This window comes from Ochotona curzoniae, unplaced genomic scaffold (assembly GCF_017591425.1).
Source record: "Ochotona curzoniae isolate NIBS_2020 unplaced genomic scaffold, NIBS_Ocur_1.0 scaffold_1037, whole genome shotgun sequence".
Lineage (NCBI taxonomy): Eukaryota > Metazoa > Chordata > Mammalia > Lagomorpha > Ochotonidae > Ochotona > Ochotona curzoniae.
This window is the reverse complement of record NW_024467083.1, coordinates 4,481,997-4,500,130: the sequence shown is the minus strand read 5'-3', so window position 1 is coordinate 4,500,130 and position 18,134 is coordinate 4,481,997. Positions and strand designations below refer to the sequence as shown.

At 40.9% G+C, this 18,134-nt stretch overlaps 1 protein-coding gene across 1 annotated transcript in view; it reads right to left on the bottom strand.

Annotated features, from left to right (window-relative positions):
* Nucleotides 1-6,598: 6,598 nt before the first annotated feature.
* BTBD8 (BTB domain containing 8) overlaps nt 6,599-18,134 on the bottom strand; it is a 68,469-nt gene continuing 56,933 nt past the window's right edge. Inside the window, exons 14-18 of the mRNA XM_040998950.1 lie at nt 13,122-13,833; nt 12,492-12,582; nt 11,971-12,104; nt 8,740-11,043; nt 6,599-7,461 (exon numbers count right to left, since the gene is read on the bottom strand). Coding sequence (XP_040854884.1) covers nt 6,992-7,461; nt 8,740-11,043; nt 11,971-12,104; nt 12,492-12,582; nt 13,122-13,833 — 3,711 coding nt within the window. The 3' untranslated portion in view covers nt 6,599-6,991. The remainder of the gene's footprint in view (nt 7,462-8,739; nt 11,044-11,970; nt 12,105-12,491; nt 12,583-13,121; nt 13,834-18,134) is intronic.

Genomic DNA, 18,134 nt, shown 5'->3' with positions numbered 1-18,134 from the left:
TAGGGACAGGTGTTTGGCATAGCCACTAAACCACTGGTTAAGATGCCCACATTTCACATTGGAGTACCTTGGCTCAATTCCTGGCTTGAGATCCTAATTCCAGTTTCCTGCCAATGCAGATTCTAGGAGTCAGTGGTGAGGATTCAAGCAATTGGATTTCTCCCACCAGATCTGTTTTGGGTTCTTGCTCCTGGTTGACTCCAAAATACATCTTGTTGCAGGAACCTGAGGCACAAACCAGCAAATGGGAGCTCTCTGTTTCTCTGCCTATTTAAAAACACTAAAAACTCATTTATAATTCTATATATCCAATAAGCAGAAGTAGAACCTTATAGCTTTGATTTGTCCTCCTCTGATGTGAAGCAACCTTTATTCATTCTCCTTACCTTGGCTTCCCAATTCTCCCTTTCAGTCTCTCTCCCAGGCATTTCTTTCTCTATAACTTGTTATTGCAATGGCATGTGCAGCTCCCCTGGTGGGAAATAGCTCCTGCTGGAGAGCATGTGATTCAGGTCTGGGAGTTCTTCAGGCCTGGCAAAATAACTCCACCTGTCAACAAGTGTGTGGATTAGTTCTGGAGGGGGATGGACCAGGCTGGGGCAAGTCAAACCTTAGCCCATTGGAATGTGCAGGAGACAGGTTGGAGTGCAGGTCATGCTAGGCTAGGCTATCACACCTACCAGATTGCATGAGCCAGGGATTGGAGCGGACTGGGCAGGCCTAGACTGCAGCACCCACCAGCAAGAGTTGAGACTGGGGGCAGGCCAGGCCAGGCCAGGCTGCAGAATACAATGACAAAGGCCAAGATGGGGATTAGCTATGCTGATCTGGGTCGGCCAAGGTCTGTGGCTGGGAATGTTCCTGGTTGGGGAGCTAAAAGGACACCCTGGCTGGTGAGTGTGAGAGCCAGAATGGGGGTGATAATCTACGCTGGACATGGCCACAATGTCCCTTGGCATGAGTGTGGACTAGGTCTGGAGTGCGCTAGACTGGGCTAGACTCCAGCACCCACTGGTGCTCGTGAGAGCCAAGATGGGTGTAGGAAGGGCTGGGCTAGGTCTCACCATCCACTGAACCATGTGAGAGCTGTGTCTAGGAGTGGACCAGCTGTGGATGGGCTGTAGCATTCAGCAGTGAGAACCAGAATGGGTGTGGGCTGGTTGGGCAAGACCCCTGTTCCTGCCAGGACAGGAGGTAGACTCAGTCTGGACCAAGAACCCACCTGTGTGCATGAGATCTGCCACTTGGGAGGAGTCCTGATTGATGGAGGAACTTGGGGAACTCCTCTGTCAGGATATAGTCCCTGCAAGTGAGTGCAAGAGCCAAGGCTGGGAGCAGCCCAGACCAGGCCATGTTATGGTACTCACCTGAATACATGTAGGTCAAGTCTCGGGATAGCCAGGCTGGGCCAGTCCATAACACCCACTGGCAGACCTAAGAGCCAGGACAAAGCGCAGGAGAGGCTAGTTTGAATCGCAACACCAGCCTGTTTACATTAGGGCTAGGATTGGGGGCTGGCTGGGCTGGGCTGGGCTAGGCTGAGCTAGGCTGCAGCACCCAACATGAGCTGGAACTGAGGGCAGCCTGAGCTGCGCCAGCCATAGCACCCACCAGCAAATATTAATGTGAGGCAGGCCATGCCAGATGGGGCCACAGCACCAACCAGTACATGTGAGACCCAGGGCAGGGGAAGCCCAGTAGAGGGCTGTGGGGGGCTTCCCTGCTGGGCCACTGCTTCCACTGGTGAGGTGAGAAATGGGACCCAAGGCAGACCAGGCCAGGCAGGGAAACACCTATTGGCCTGCATGTGAACTGGGTTGGGGGAGAATCAGGCTGAACTAACTGTATCCACTGGTGATGCATGAGCCAGAGTAAATGTAGGCTGGTTGGGCGCTGCTGCAGCATCAGCTGGCAAATGCTGGGACTGGGGACAAATATTGTCAAGCTAGACCGCAGAACCACCTGGAGAGTGCAAGATCCCAGGGCTGGCAATGGGCCTAGTATGGAAACTAGGCACTTCTCTGATGGGTTGCAATTCCTATTGGTGAGGATGAGAACCATGGCTGGGTGTGGGCCTGGATAGACAGGAGGTAGCACCTGCTGGCATAAGTGGGGGCTGGATAGTGGGGTTGGTTGGGCTGAGCCTGGCTTTAACGCCCATTGGTTTGTATAAGAGGTGAATTGGACATGGGATGGACTGGACCAGTCTGCTGCACATAGAGGCAGGCACACAACTGGGACTTGGGGAGGGCCTAGAGGGTTTTTTTTGGGGGGGGGGTTCAATGACTATGTTAACCATTGGACCTTGGAAGAATTTCCTCATCCTTAGACTGGTGAGAACAACAGCATTTCAGAACTATCAAAACTGCTTGAACAGAACCCTTGGCGCATGCTCCACATTGGGAACCCTGGGATGACATTGGGTGGTCGTTCTCAATCTTCGGGTGCTGATGTTATTGGATGATTGGGTGTGGTTTCTCCTCTTCTATTCCCACTTCCCCCAGATACAGGAAGAAGAAAAAGAGCAGTAGTTTCAACTACTTTCCCCTAATCTTCAACCCTTCTCATTCCAATCAATTATGTAAACATCATCAAAAATAAAAATTTTAAAATTACCTTCCAGTGCTCCTACCTTCTGATCATTCACTAAATTATATAACCTCAATCTATTTACTATCCCTACTACCAAATCCTTCTCCACTCCCCATTTCTAAGGTTGACCGAACAATTCTAGTTACATCCTCACAGGTTTGGGTGGGCTGTTTCTCCAAGTCAGGCCATCATCATAACTACTGACAGTTATCCTTCTAAAGCACCTGGTTATTTTTCTAAAGCACTTAAACAAAGACATCAACAATAGTCCATTGTGACTTAACAGTGACTATTTCTCTTTTTAAAGATTCATTAATTTATTTGAAAGAGAAAAGTTAGCGAGAGAAAGAGTGCTATCTTCCATCACTGGTTCACTCCTCAGTGCAATGATCTGAGTTGAGCCAGGCTGAAGCCAGGAGCCAAGCATCATCCAGGTCTCCCGGGTGGGTGGCAGGGAATGGCCGTGAGTGGCCATTTTTCTGCTTTTCTCAGGCTATTAGCATAGAGCTGGATCAGAAGTGGAACAGTTGGTGTACAAACCCATGCTCGTATGGGAGGCTGGTGTCGTAGGCAATGTCTGTAACCTCTATGCCACAATGTTGACTTCTGTAGGTGGTTATTTCTTAAGAATTTGGAAGTTGACTGTCCACCAAGAGCTAAAACTAAATAAATGAATGCATAATGGAAGGAGACATTCATATTTATAAAATCCAAGGCTTAGACTATTGAAGCACTTTCAAAGACAGTATCTGGTTACCTTTCAGAATCCAGCTCTTCAATTCTACCTCCTCATCTTTAATACCCTTCCAAGTAAACATCCCTTAATGCACATGTAATCACCAAGGAAATTTGTACTCATCCAAGGCTTGTGCCAACCTCCACTGCTTTCCCATGCCACAGGCAGGGAACTGGATGGGAAGTGGAGCAGCCAGGGCATGATTTGGTGCCCACAAGGGATCCTGGCACATGCAAGGTGAAGATTTACCATTGAGCCATAGTGCTGGGCCCATCAATTGCTTTTCAATACATGTTTATTGAATTAAGATGCACTAAGTGCAGAGTCGCCCAGCAAACAGACTAGGAGATATATGTACACTATCTCTGGGCCCCCCGCCCTCTACAATGACCAATAGGGTTGCTCCAGACCCCCCCCCCCAACACACACGCACACATACACACACACACACAAAAACACACTCACATACACACACAAATAGGAATAGATAAGCAGAGAACAACAAAGAAAGATTGGTCATCATGGACTCACACATACCCTACTAGGTAGAACACAAAGAACAAGTACTCCTCACCTAGGTATGAAAGATTTCTCTGCATTCCCCCCCAAAGCTGTTATGCACCTCAATTGTTAAAATGACATTGAAATAGTCACAGGAGGTTGTTAAGAACTTACATGCAATTTTAACATATTGTTTACTCAACACAATGTCAATTAATTCCATAACGATATATATTGTTGCTGCTGGGGCTTTTAATTGATTGGGATCTTGCTGTCTTGGCCCTACGTTCAGGCCAGAGAAGGTCTCCCCAAGAAGCAGATGAACTTATCTGGATAATAAGATGCTGGACTCTATGCTTGGCATATGCTTACAATGAAGGTGTCTCAACTGAATTTGAACTGTGGTCTCACAACAAGGTGGAGGAGTCCTCCATGGGGGGAGGGTTGGGGAAGGGGTGGGGGGAATCCCAGTAGCTATGGAACTGTGTCTCATAATACAATGTAATCAATAATTTTTAAAAAATCTGTCTATAGACCAAATAAATAAATAAAATGTATCTTGCCTCTTTAAAAAAAAAAAAGAATATAAAGACACTGTCATCGGAAAAAAAAAAAAACAGTACACTATGAGAACACATATGTCCAGAAATTGTCCAGGTGGTCACTACTTAAGTAAAATATCTTCCTATTTTAATGTTTATTAGTTTAACAAAGCTTCTAAGACTTTTAAGTTGAGAAAGAAATGAAGTTTAATTATCAAATTGCAAGCTTTTGTGGAAGTTTATTGAAAATAACAAAACAATTTTACATTTGGAGATACAGAACATTCAGTCTTTGACTCTATTATACACTTCTTTATACTACAAACTATTTGTAAATATGTCTGTTTTAAGGTTTTGGGAGACAAGTGTGTTGCTTAATACAAATTAATACCAAACTGGAATTAAGAAATATTGGATTCAACTTCACAAATTAGCTGTAGGATCTTAGACAACAGCTGTGAAATTTCAGGTAATCCTTAATTCCTTCAGGTTTCAGAGCATATGTATAAAACTAAATATTCTCGAAATTCCCATCCAGCTCTAAACTCTAAGTTTCTGTGGCCAGTGTTGTGGTGCTGGGTTGAGCTGTCACCTGTGATGCTGGCACCGTGTAAGTGCTGGTTCCAGTCTGAGAGGCTCCCTGTCCCATCCAGCTCCCTGCTAAAAGGATGTGGGAAAGCAGCAGCACATGCCAAGTGCCTGGATCCCTGCTACACACGTACAAGAACTAGACAAAGTTCCCAGTTCATGGGTTTGGCCTGGTCTGGCCCAGGCCTAGCCATTGTGGCCTTCAAGAGAGTACACAGTAGATGGACAATCTCTGTCTCTCCCCATCTTTGCCTTTCAAACAAATCAGTACTAGAACACAAAGATTTAATTACAATGTAATCTAAATTTTTTCTTACACGGTTTGTTCTCCTTGCTAAAAATAAGATTTTTTTTTTTTCAAAAGCAGAGAGTGAGAGAGGGAGAAAGAGAGGGAAAGATGGATACAGAGATATGTATCTCCTGTCTGATGGTTCAACTTCCAAATCTTGCAATGGCCGTGCCTGGGCCTAGCTGAAGCCAAGATCCTAGAACTAAATCCTGATCTCCTAGGGACCCAACTAAGACAGCCACTTGCTCCCACTGAGGATGTACAACAGCAGGAAGCTGAGATCACAAGCGGAGCTGGAACCCAAACTGATGCACTCCCACCCGGAATGCAGATGTGCCAAGCAGTGGCACAACCATTGTGCCAAATGTCCATCCCTGAACCCTTTTATGAGGGCAAGATTCAAATCTTACTTATTTTTCACATACTAGTGTCTACATTCAATGCTTCTGTATTGACTTCGGATGAATGAATGCATAACTTTCTCAAATGAATGAGTGTCTTTTGCATAGGGTCTGTAGTTAAAAAAATAGCAAATTTGTGGTGTAATACACAACTAAAGCTAGTGTAATTATATTATTACATCAGAACAAACAATTGCACATTCATCTGTTGATATTTCAATATAGTCACAGATTTTCTGCATTGATCACTTGATGAAAAACTTTACTAATTTAGAAAGATTTTTAATTATAACGGTTTTAAAATTTCTGATCTACAGATATTTGATAATTAGCTTAAACCATTCAGAAATCAATCTTTGAAATCCCATTATCCTAACATCTATCAAGAGCAAAGCTTCAAGTACTCCCCAGCAGCACTTTGTAGAAATGTTTTCATCTTTGCCTTTCTACCAAAATTACAGAGCAAAAGACAATCCTATAAAGAATATAAGGAACTAAAAGTTTAGAGACAACCAAAAAGGCAACACACACAATTTAAATTCAATTCCTTGAGTACCTCACATACCCATGTTCAAGTTAACATTCAGTGCCAACTTAGTGTAGGTGCAGTTCCAAAGTATTGCTAACACAAAATGGAAAACACCGGAGAGTAATGAACTGTGAAGTGAGTTCCTATTGATAAGACAGGCAGACACTTTCCCCACTGCTTTTAAACGTTGGCAGATGCCTCTTTCTGGACATGTCTCAAAAAGGGAGAGACAGGATTCTCCCTGCTTCACTGATGGCATGGATGACACTGGAGAGGAAATTTTCTCACAATTTCCTGCACCTGAATTTCCGGAAAAGCTATTTTTTTTTCCCCACATTCAGTCATCAGCCTGAACCATTCCCACCTGAGTCTGAATGTAATTCACAGAATACTTTTATATACAATGACACGAACACAGTGAGATTTTTATTGTTAAATTACTATGTCACTATATGCCAAGCAGAAAGGAAAGGGGCTGATGTACCATGCGTTCAGGTTTGAAGTAACGGAATAGTAAGCAAGTGATCAAAGGCTCAGTTAGGAAAGGAAAACCGAGCCAAGGGTTTCCTTGCAGGTTTTCTAATTTCTCTAATAATTATACAAAACATGCTGGAAATGGTTAGAAAAACAACTTTTTCTACATATGGTATCATTTTAATAAGTAAACTCTGTTACCGCAATAATTTGGAAAGACTTCCACAATATTAAGAGTAGTCTTTATCTGGCTAATGGCAAGTATCATTTGGACAGAATCTAGGCATCAGAAAAACAAAGGGGTGCCATAGTTGAAACTTTTCTAAAATGTTAACACTCTTAATGCTGAGTTTCCAGTTCCAGAATTGTCCATTCACCTTGAGGTGAACAATCTTCAGAGGAAAAACTGGCCATGCTGATACTTGCCGAGGAATTATCAAGTGGAGATGTGAGTTCACTCCATCTGTTCAAAGTGCCAACATGTGCTGTACCCTGAGGTTTTGAGCTGTCTCGTGCTAAAAGTAGGGTCTGATTGATAAGATACTGTGCTAAATTTAAGTCTTCTGGAACAGAATCTGTAATATTTAAGTTTGAAACCTGTTCAGAGAGCAGTTGCTTTAGCAGTGTCCAATCTTGTTTTGCAAAGTGCTGATCATCTTCAGAAGCAGGATCTGTAACGTGTGTTTCTGATTCCACTTTCTGCTCAAAAGCTTCTACTATATCCATCTCATATATTGGAGAGAGGGTTTTTGAAGGCCGATGCTCATACATGCAGGTTTGTGCCAGTGTGTCACAATCATCTATGTCTCCTGAAATAATTCATAATACTACACAATGTAAAAATTGCACATGTTGGTACTCCTCAGAGCTTTGTAGAACAATATTAACATAATAGAACAGTGATAGTCCAGGAAACACAAAATGGGAAAAATAACACTTAAAAAAATTGACATTTTGGAGATGTTTCTTTTCTATGGGGAAAAAATTCTAATGCATTGTTCAGCAGCAAGTTCAACACAGGCAACTAACATTAACTGTCCATACCGTAGCTTTGAAAACTTGCAATACAGAAAACAACATAAATTACTGAAACAGAAACACAGAATGGGCACATATACCTAATTCACTATAACAGAAACTTAAAGAGAAAAAAATGACATTGCTATTTGATGACTTATAAGGTAAGTCAATTCCAAAAGAGAGAATAAATTCATTTTCTCTAAAGGCTTGTTTGTATATTGCACATGCAAAGGAGGATGCAAGCAGGGACCAACAAACATAAATGTACAACTTGGAAAGATCTCCCTATTCTTGTAATTCTGCTGAATAGGGATTGTTCGTCAGTATTCTCCTTAGTTGTGACACACAATGGCTGCTCAGTCAGCCACTATTGCATATTTCCAATTTGGGTCATTAATATGAATTACTTGTAAGGAACACAAAATGCAAAACAAAAAAATTACAAAGGAAATAATCTAAGCATATGAAAGAAGCCCAGAATTCTTTCATATATTATCGATACCTCTAAATAGAATTTCTTTTAGGAAATTTATCACATCACTTAAAAATTTTAGAATAGAATTATGGTGATCTTAAAAGTCTTAATCTCTGTAAAATGCATATAAATTGTAATAATCAATCTAGTTGTTAAAATAGTTCAGTGTTTTTAGTTACATATTATAGTTATTGCACAGCCCTCTTAGATATACACTAGCAAGCTCATAAATCATATCTGATGTATAATAAAATTTCTTAGGAATTCTTATCTTAAATTATATATAAATAACTATAAATAATAGCAAACTAAGTTTTTTTCTTCATTCCTTCATGTAAAATCTCTTTGTAGGTTAGCACTAATAAGCAACCCAACTTTTTATTAGGTATCAATTCTCAGGATTTCTAAGTGAGTCATACAAATGATTAACTAGCTAACTTTTCTTCATTGAGATATTTAAATTACCATTTCAAATCTGAATCTGTTGCTTAATCACTCCATCTCACTGAAAGATAGCACTCAGGGTTATATACAACTTTAACATTCTATAATTTCATTTTATGCACTTAGCATTTCTATTTCTGTACATTACCTGCAGATAAAGCAACATTAGCTCTTACAGCAGCTGCGGAATGGCTCTCTTTGATTTGACCTTCCTGAGGCAGAACTTGACTCCAGAAGGAGTCGAGAGATTTTGCAGAGCTGTTCTTTGGTATGTCAGAATTAGGTTCCCTCTGCTGGAGCTCCAAGTGGCACGGTCTTTCTTGACACTTCATTTCACTCTCTAAGAGTCTGTTGCGCTGCTGAAAGTCAAGAGCCACGTGTCTTCCACTGTTCCCTTTTTTATATTCTGGGGGAAGCTGTCTGTCTCCTTTGGGCAGGACATCTCTTGTCGTTTTCTGGTCTATGGCTGAAATATTTTGTGGATCTGTTCTTGAAGAATCAGTGCTACTAAGACATACGAGAGAGTTTGCATTGTGATGTACAGCATTGTGTTGACCTTGCTGTTTATATTCTAAAATACTGTCTTCTCTTCCTTGATTTGAGAATCTGGAATAGTAGGCCCTCGCGCGATGCTCATTAGAAATGCCATCAAAAACGTCCGAAGGTGAAGGCACGCCCAGGGACGGCTGCGAGGGAGTGTGGGCCTCCCCTTCATCAGATGCCAGCTCATCACACTCATCCACTGAAAGCAGAACTGACCTTTTAAACCTGTTAGTTGTAGGAAATGCACGACTTTCATTTTCAGCTGCATCTTCAAAGGCTAGATTAATTATTCCCTGAAACTGCTGAGGCGCTGTGTGGCAGACAGTGAGATTTTCAGCAATATTCTCAGCTTCAGACCGTTCATCCTCTGTTTCATCCGCTGAAGAGGAAACCTGATCTATTTCCTGAGAGAAATGTACACTGCCTCGTGAAATACTTTCTTTCTCCCTTGGGTGGGTTATTGTAGATCGTGGCCAGACTTCTGGCCTTTTCCTAGGGAGCTCCTCATCGCTCGTGGAGTTAACCTGGAAAGGATCACTACTGCTTTGCTTTTTCATTTTCACTTCAATTCTTAAATTACTATCATACATCTTTAATTCCTCAGGAGTGCTGGTATCGCTGCTACTTCTCCCGAGAAAATCGTGGCACAGTACAGTGCCACACTTGGAGATACCTCTGTCGTTGAAGCCATCGTCATCCTGAGAGCCTCCAGCATCGTAGTCCTCAGATCTGGGCTTTATGTCGTCAGAGGATGTGGTGGCACTGGCAGTGTCAGACTCAGGGCTCTCTCGCTGTGGCAGGACACTGGTACTCACGTTCCACTGACCCACGAACGAACCTTCAGGCGTTTCGTGGCCCTCTGGAGTTTCTGACGTCTCCATGTTTTTAGGAGAAATTTTTCCTGAGAGTCTTCCTGAAAAACTTTGGGAAGAAATATTTGAGTCTGCTGTTGCATGTTGGTCTTCATCTATGGCACAGTCATCAGACAACTGACTAGGAATCCTTGGTTCTCCTACACAACCTTTTGATTCTCCGTTACCTGGAACAGAATTTAGGGTGCTATTTGTCTCGTCAGGAACACAGGATAAAGCATCTTTCACGCATGTGATGTTTGACTTCTCATCTGTACCGTTTCTACTGACTCGGTTATCCTCATCTGATATTGAGTGAATCTGCTGTGTATTTGGTGAGCTGTCTATATCACAGTCAGGGTTAGAGTTCACGGAGTTCTCATTTGGACTTGAAGTCAGGGGTTTTCGGGCAGTGGTACTAACAGATTTTGCATGTTCATTGTCATTTCCAGCAAAGTGAGGGACTTTAGCTATGCTGTAGTGATCTTTGGGCATGGAAAATCTCGATTCACTTTCATTTGAACAAACCCATTTTGCTTCCAGCTCATGATGTATTGATTTCTCTAGCTTAGAGATGTTTTGGTATTCTAACATCAACTTTTCTTTGTCTTGACTGCTGGCTGGTTTCTGTGGGTCATGTGGCGACTGGGCAGAGGCAGGATAACTGACAGGTCTGTGAGACTTCTGCTCAGAACTGCTGTCCTTGTCATTCCTTTCATGCCCATCATGAAGCATGCTTTTTTGGACAACTGATGTTTCATTTTTTGATGGTCTTTGAGAAGAAGACTGTGTCTTCAATGCAACTTGTGCAGGAAGCAGCTTTTGTTTTGCATTTTTATTATTTGACGTTTCACCTTTCTTTGGCTGACTGGGGTTTTTTGGCATTGCTACCATTTTCGCACTAGCCTTCATCACAGTGGTCTGTGATGGCGTTTCAGTTTTTCTCTTAGGTGTCTGTTTATCTGTAGTTGTCTTGTGCTCCAACTTGGTCGCGTTTTCACCAGATTGCTTTGAAGAGACTGAAGATTTTACTGAATTTGATGATTCTCCTTGGGGTCCTAAGAAGAATTCAAAAATACAATATAATTTCCACTTTTTTTTCAGTGAAGTTCAGTATTTGTTTAAAAATTGCTTGAAAAGAAATGAAGTCAACAAAATGGTAAAAAGATAACACATCTGTAACTAGGTGAACAGGATCTAGTCACAGGATAAAGTTGAATTTTTTTTTAAAAAATTAAAAGTATAGGACTACTGCAAATCTTAGTTAAAAACAATAAAAATATCCTCTCTCTTCTTCAAGAGCCTTAATCCTTATGTCAAAGTTGAATTTGTACAAATATCTGGCAGAAAAAAAATCTAATTTTCTCATGTTCAAGAAGCAAGAAAGGCCTTCCCTTTGAAGTTTTTTGAAAAAAAAATAGACTTTACTTTATAAAACTGGAAAGTGAATCAAGCTAAATACAAAATAGAATTATTGGAGCTGCTGCAGTATTCTTCTCTCAAACATAAATTAATCCAATCTTCTTCTCATAACCAGGTAATTATTATTGCAGTTCACTAGGTTTAACAATTTAGATTAGCAGTGGAAATGAAAACTGATTGTTGGAAAGAAAGTGGGGTTAATTTGAAAAATCCATTGGCTTTTTTTTTAACCCATTTGTTTATACTGGTTTAAGTATTATATATAATTTCTTAAGCATTCAAATGTAACAACTGTCAAACATTTGAAATGACTAATTTTTAACTATTACTAGAACATGAATAATTATTTAATGCCCTAGTTTTATTGATTTTTGGTATTAACTTAGATAAAATCATATTTAAGATTTTACAAACTGCTCTCACATAGGTAAACTGCTCTCACACAGGTAAACTGCTCTCACACAGGTAAACTGCTCTCACACAGGTAAATGCTTCATAGGCTCCTGGTTTTCCAGCTTTTACAAAAATAATCCTAATGGTATCCAGGACTCTGTCAGCTGTACCTTGAGCTCTGGCAGAATGACACGGGGCACTCTTTGTTCTCTGCTGAGCTGCAGCCCATCCATTGCCATTTCCTCTTTTCTTCAAAACTGCTTGTGGTAATGGATCACCTTTGCCACCGACCTTCTTCACTATGCTAAGAAAAATGGTTTCCATTCAGTAATTCACTGAGATTCTAAAATATAGCTTTTAAAAGATTCATACATGACATATATTATCTCAAGAAATAAGATCTATTTCTTCTGAAAATCAGAAAAATAACTGGTAAGTCTAGTCCATACAACTGTAGCTGAAGTATGATAATGTAATAAAATATAATCATGCATCACAAATGAAAAAGTATTCTAATTCTTTCAATCATTTTGCATATGCTTAGTAAGAAAACAGTTTTCAAACATAATTGTATAAAAACTTAATTTTTTAACAAAGAAAATGTATTTTAAAGATAGTCAACTAGACATTAGTAGACAGTTAATTTCCAGAGAAAGCTAAGGTACATGTAATATACGGGATGGAGACGTACCTATTATTTATATTGTTGTCTGGTTCGTGAATGCTCTTTTTATTAGCAAAAGTTCCATTGGTTACTCCAGAAACAGGTCGACATTTTACTGCTATAAATTAAGAACAAGTGAGTCATGTGATGGGATATATTTAATATGTAACAGCTGCATGTAAATTTACTGGTCAGACACTATATGAAATGTCAAAGTAGGAAAGACTGTTTTCTCTCAGTTTGCATGAAGACAACAGATAAATACTTTTTGGCATGTGAAATTAAATAAAAGCCCTAACACAGAATCATATTTTTTCTAGGAGCTTAAACTGTTAGAGTGTTGTAGGGGCACAGCTTATGATGTCAAGACTACATGAGAGCACAGGTTCAAGTCCCAGCTGTTCCTCTTCTGTTCCTAGCTCCCAGCTAATGTGCCTGGGAAGGAAGTGGAGGATGGCCCAAAGGCTCGGGTCCCTAAAGCTGATGAGAGAGACCTGGATGCAATTCTGGGTTCCCTGGTTTGCTTTCACCCAGCCCAGGGCCACTGTAAGCATGTGGAAGGCGAGCCAGCAGATGGAAGGTCTCTCCCTATCATTTCACTTTTTAAACAAACAAACAAACAAACAAATTTTTAAACATTAGATTGCTAAAACCTACCCACAGTGGAGGTTTTGACACCGCTTACACAATTCTTTACCGTCTGTCCTCGAGAATCACAAAGGGATGGCTTATGACCAGAAGACTTCTCTTCACTTACTGATCCATTTTCCTCATTGAGACTTTCAGTGGAAATCAGGTATTCCATACTTGAATTTGTAGATCTGCTGGAATGCCCTGCAATGCTGGGGCATGGAGAATTTTTTCCAGTCATTTTCTTTAAAGGCTTTGCTCTGGCTGGCATGCTTGAGTTTCCAGTAAGTGCCTTGGGTCTGGCCCCTGTCACATGCCCTTGGTGATCTCTCACTTCTTTCCCACTGATGGAGTTGTTTTGGGCAGTGGCTGCCGCTGGGGCTGGCCTTTCCACTGTTTGTCCAGATGCCGTGGTGTCCAACTTGGCATTGCCATTGCTTTCTGTTCTCGCCGTTATTACAGTTTTAGGCTTGCCAGAAGCATTTTTTCCCCCAGTTTTTAATTCTTTCGTAGTCTTTGATGCTACTTTCGTACCATTCTTTTCCTTGAAACCATCCTGCTTCCCAGTGCTGCTTGTACTGTTTCTGTGAGTGCCTACTGAATGTCCTGAGGCACCTAATCCATCCGATTTCATCTTCTGATTAGCAGAGGCAGAACTCCCACAGTCTTTCTTGGGATTTGCCCTCCAAGGTTTTTTGTTTATGTTTATAACATTTGGGTCAGAAACTTGTCTCCTTGGCTACAAAGAAGAAAAAAATACTTAGTAGTCTGATTAAAATCTTTGGCACTTGATACTTACTATTTCAGCACTACTTTTAACAGAGAAAACAAAAGCAACATTCTTTTTATGGTTCAGGGTCCAGTCAAAACTTGAACTGTTGTTTTACCATTTTGATCAAAACTGTTTGGCTCTATTACCTCAATTATATCCTGAAATACAGTATAAAATCCTTATTTAAAAGGCATGCTATTTTAATTTATGAAGTAGAGATGAATACCTAAAGTTCCAGGATGTCTTCAGTGAATAATAACCATACCGCAGATTCTGTGCTCACGAACCTTGATCAATACCTCAGCTCATTTAATCCTCACAAAATCCTATAAACTAGCTCCTGTGGCTTTTTCCATTCCTCAGACAAGAACTTGGGGATGAAAGCAAGTATGTGACTTATCTGAGGTCACATTTGGTAAGAGATGCAGACACAGCTCGAGCTTATGATCAAGCTGCCTCAACATTACACAGGTATCACCAACAATTACGACCTCAGTCCTAAGGCAACTATGAGAAACTTTACCATTAAAAAGTTAATCCTCTGTGCTAAGAATGATTTATTTCTTGGAGTCTGTAAAATAACATTACTTTTCTCTCAAAGCTCCTTGACAACACACCTCAAAAGCTTGGTTTTTCAAAGGACACAATTGCTCAGTTGGAGGAAGTGCAGAAAGAAGAGGTCCTAAAAATAGCTGAAATAGGTAAAAAGTAGAAAATAAAAGGGCATTGAAGACAAATGTATCCACTTCATCATTTTGCTTAGAACCAACCATTTATATGGAAGGGAAGGACAAATCTTAACAGTTGGGAGGCCAGTGCTGTGCTCAACAGCCTAATCCTCTAGCTGCAAATGTTAGCAACCCATATGGGCGCTGATTCCTTGCTGCTCCACTTCCCACTGGCCTCCCGGCTTGTAGCCTGGAAGGGCACCTGAGGATAACCCCAGACCTTGGGACCATGCACAGGTGTGGGACACCTAGAAGAGACTCCTGGCTCCTGACTTTGGATTGGCCCGGCTCCAGGCGTTGCAGCCATACAGGGAGTGAACCAGCATATGGAAGGCCTTTCCGTCTTTGTCTGTCTTTTTCTCTGTAAATCTGTTTTTCAATAAATCTTTTTTTAAAAGTTGGTGGGGATTTTAGATTAAAATTTTAAGATTATATTGTCACTTTTCATACAAATATACAAATGCTTTTTTTTCTTCCCTCTTTGGAAAAGTGTATGAAACTGTTAATATTATGAGGCACAGTCTATGTTGTCTTCATCTTTTGTATCTAAAACCACTGGCACCTTGCTCATCCCACACTGGGTATGCCAAAATGTTGAAAATTGTTGTGAAAACTGAGCATCTACTGAGGTAAAGTTTAGGGACTAATTGTTTCTAAGTATGAAAAGCTGCTAATTACCTTAATTGTGCAACAAAATAATGTGCTCAATATGCACTTACATGTATATCATAACACCGAGGAGTTACATACACATACGTGTGTATGTATGTGCATATATACACACAAATATATATAAACGTACACATATGCTCATACATACACACATTGTGGAATAAATAAATACATAAATAACTTGGCTGAATCTATGAAAAAGTCAAGCTATGGTGATGAAGGAATCCCTATACCCTTGTCCTGGAGGTACTGCAGAAGGGCTGCTCACACATTTGGCCACACAGCCTCATGGCCACAGCGTGGGGACTTGTTCTAGGCATAGGAACAGCCTAAGATTTTGTTCAATACTTCTAAACCACAGAGAGTTTGGTTCTCATTAAAAAAATTTTTTTTGATCAAATCTCAGCTAAGCATAGAATCAAACCCCTTCCCCAAATCCATATTTCTCTGTTTTTAATACTTAAGACCAGGCCAACCTTTTTTTAGACGTTTTTTCTCACCTAAAACTCATTCTACTTAATTTACACTATCCTTGAATCTGTACACTTGGAAGTATTGTGATGTGATATACAGGAGAACAACGCTCCCAGGAAACGTCCTACCAGCGTGGCACAGTATGCTGAGGACTCAGCATGCAGTCTCTGACTCACATCTGCAAAGCTTACAGACATTTACTGTACAATGGTCAGCTGTAGAAGTTACCACACGCTACCCACAAAAATGCAGAAAAGCAGGCAACCCTCTAAAACAGTGGTACAGAAACCCCCCCCCTTTTTTTTTTTAAAAAAAATCAAGGGCCATTCAGATATTTGTAACATTCATGGGCCATATGCAATTATCAATTGCTTAGCTGGACCAGGCCCAAAGAGCTTGCAGGCTTACACTGCCTATGAGTCAGTTCCTGACCCTTGTTCTAAAGCATTCGTCTTCATAGATTTTCCTGTTCTACTACTATTTCCTCTTCCTAGTTTTTGGTTAAATTTTTATCATAGACACATTTAAATATAATCAGAAACCAACAGAACAGTATTATGAATGCCTATGTAACTAACACTCTGCTTTAACAATGATCAATTCATGGACAACTCATAAATACCTACCCCCATTTTATTTGAAAGCAAATCCCAGATATTATATATTTTGTCCATAAGTATTTCACATTTGCTTTCTTCCTAATCCTTTTTTAGGTTAACCCGATCTGATTAACATTTTTTCCTACCTCCTAAAGGTTTGCTCTCACTTTGGAAAGCCCATTTATTCATCCCACGTTTATTGGGCACTAAGTACACACTAAATAATTACACACAAACTGTGTTACCTAATTCTCAAAATAACCCTGCTAGGTGTTATTATTCTATTTCACAGATAAGCAAAAGACAGATATCACAGGTAGTAAATACAAAGCCAAGATGTGAAGTCTCAAACAGTTTTATATCCAGCACCCATTTTAGTATAAAACTAATCTTGGAGGGAGATTTACTGTTCTATTTCTTTCTTGCTATTACTAACAGAAAAACCTCTTAGATTCCCCTGAAGTCAGGAAAATAAGAAAGAACAATGAGACTGTTCTGTTTTGTTGCAAGGCAAGGGAGGAGGAAAGGCCTGGTTGACAATCAGGGAAAGAAAACTCAACTGGCTACTTCACAGGAGCAATAAAAATATATATCAAAGGAATAACTGGGGACCTGTGCCGAGACAACAATGTCCTGATATACTGAAAAGGGGCTGAAGGAGAGATTGTGATGTGCCATCTGATTGGGGCAAATTCCTGGTAAAACGGAATTCCAAGTGTTCTTTACTATAGTATTTCTCAGCACTGTCTTCAAAAAAAAAAAAAAACAATTATTTTATTTGAGAGGTAAAACATCAGCTGGGGCTGGGGCCAAGGAGAGAGAGAGAGAAAAAGAGAGAGAGAAAGAGAGAGAGATTTTTTCATCTGCTGGTTCATCTTCCCAAACAGCCACAACATGCAAGGCAGGAACAGGCCAAAAGCCAGGCGCAGTGACTCCATCTGGGTATCCCTTGCGGGTGGCAGGGACTTAAGCAGTTTGCCCACAGTCTGCTGCTTTTCCAGTTGTATCAGCAGGGAGCTGGACTGAAAGCAGAGTAGTCTCAGCTCGGACGGCAATAGGACATGGGATGCTGCTGTTGCAAGTGGAGCTTAGCTGCTGAGTCACAACGCCAGCTCCTGTTATTGCACAACGTGAAGGTGTAATGTGCACCATCACTTAAGAGACAGGCCCCCCACGTCAGAGTGCTGTGTGTAGTTCCAGGCTCCAGACGCTAGCTTCCTGTTGATACACACCTAGGGGGCAGCAGAGATGGCTCAAGTGGTTGGGTTCCTACCTGTCATGTGGGAACTCTGGATCGTGTAGCCGTCTCCTGGCTTTGGGAGGAACTTGCCAGGCGGGGGAGGGAGGAGGGCATGTGGGTGGTGGAGGAGCTTGATCTGTGTGTTTTTCTTTCTGCTTCTCAAATGAAAAAAAGTTTCAAAGAGGAGTTGGGAAGTGCAGCAATTCTCCAACTTAGGGGTGAAGGTTCTTATGTAGGGCTGGAAGTTGCAGGTATCTGGCGACAGTTCCCCTTTTTGTCTCCTCTGCTCAATGCCTGGCAGCCACCATTCTAAGATCTGACTACTCATACAAGCACAGAATGTAAAATAATTGTAACTTTGCTCCTAATTACTGTGAAAATGTTATGTGAATTTAAATCTTAGTATAGAGAAAATTGGGACAAATTCTTTTGTAAGAAGTAGGTTAATTAGAAACATGTATACTGATTTAGGTCTAAAATCCTAATTTTGACTGTCCTGGAATAGCGCTAATGTATTAGTTGCCAAAAAGGTTTTCAAGGAAATGAAAAAGAGAC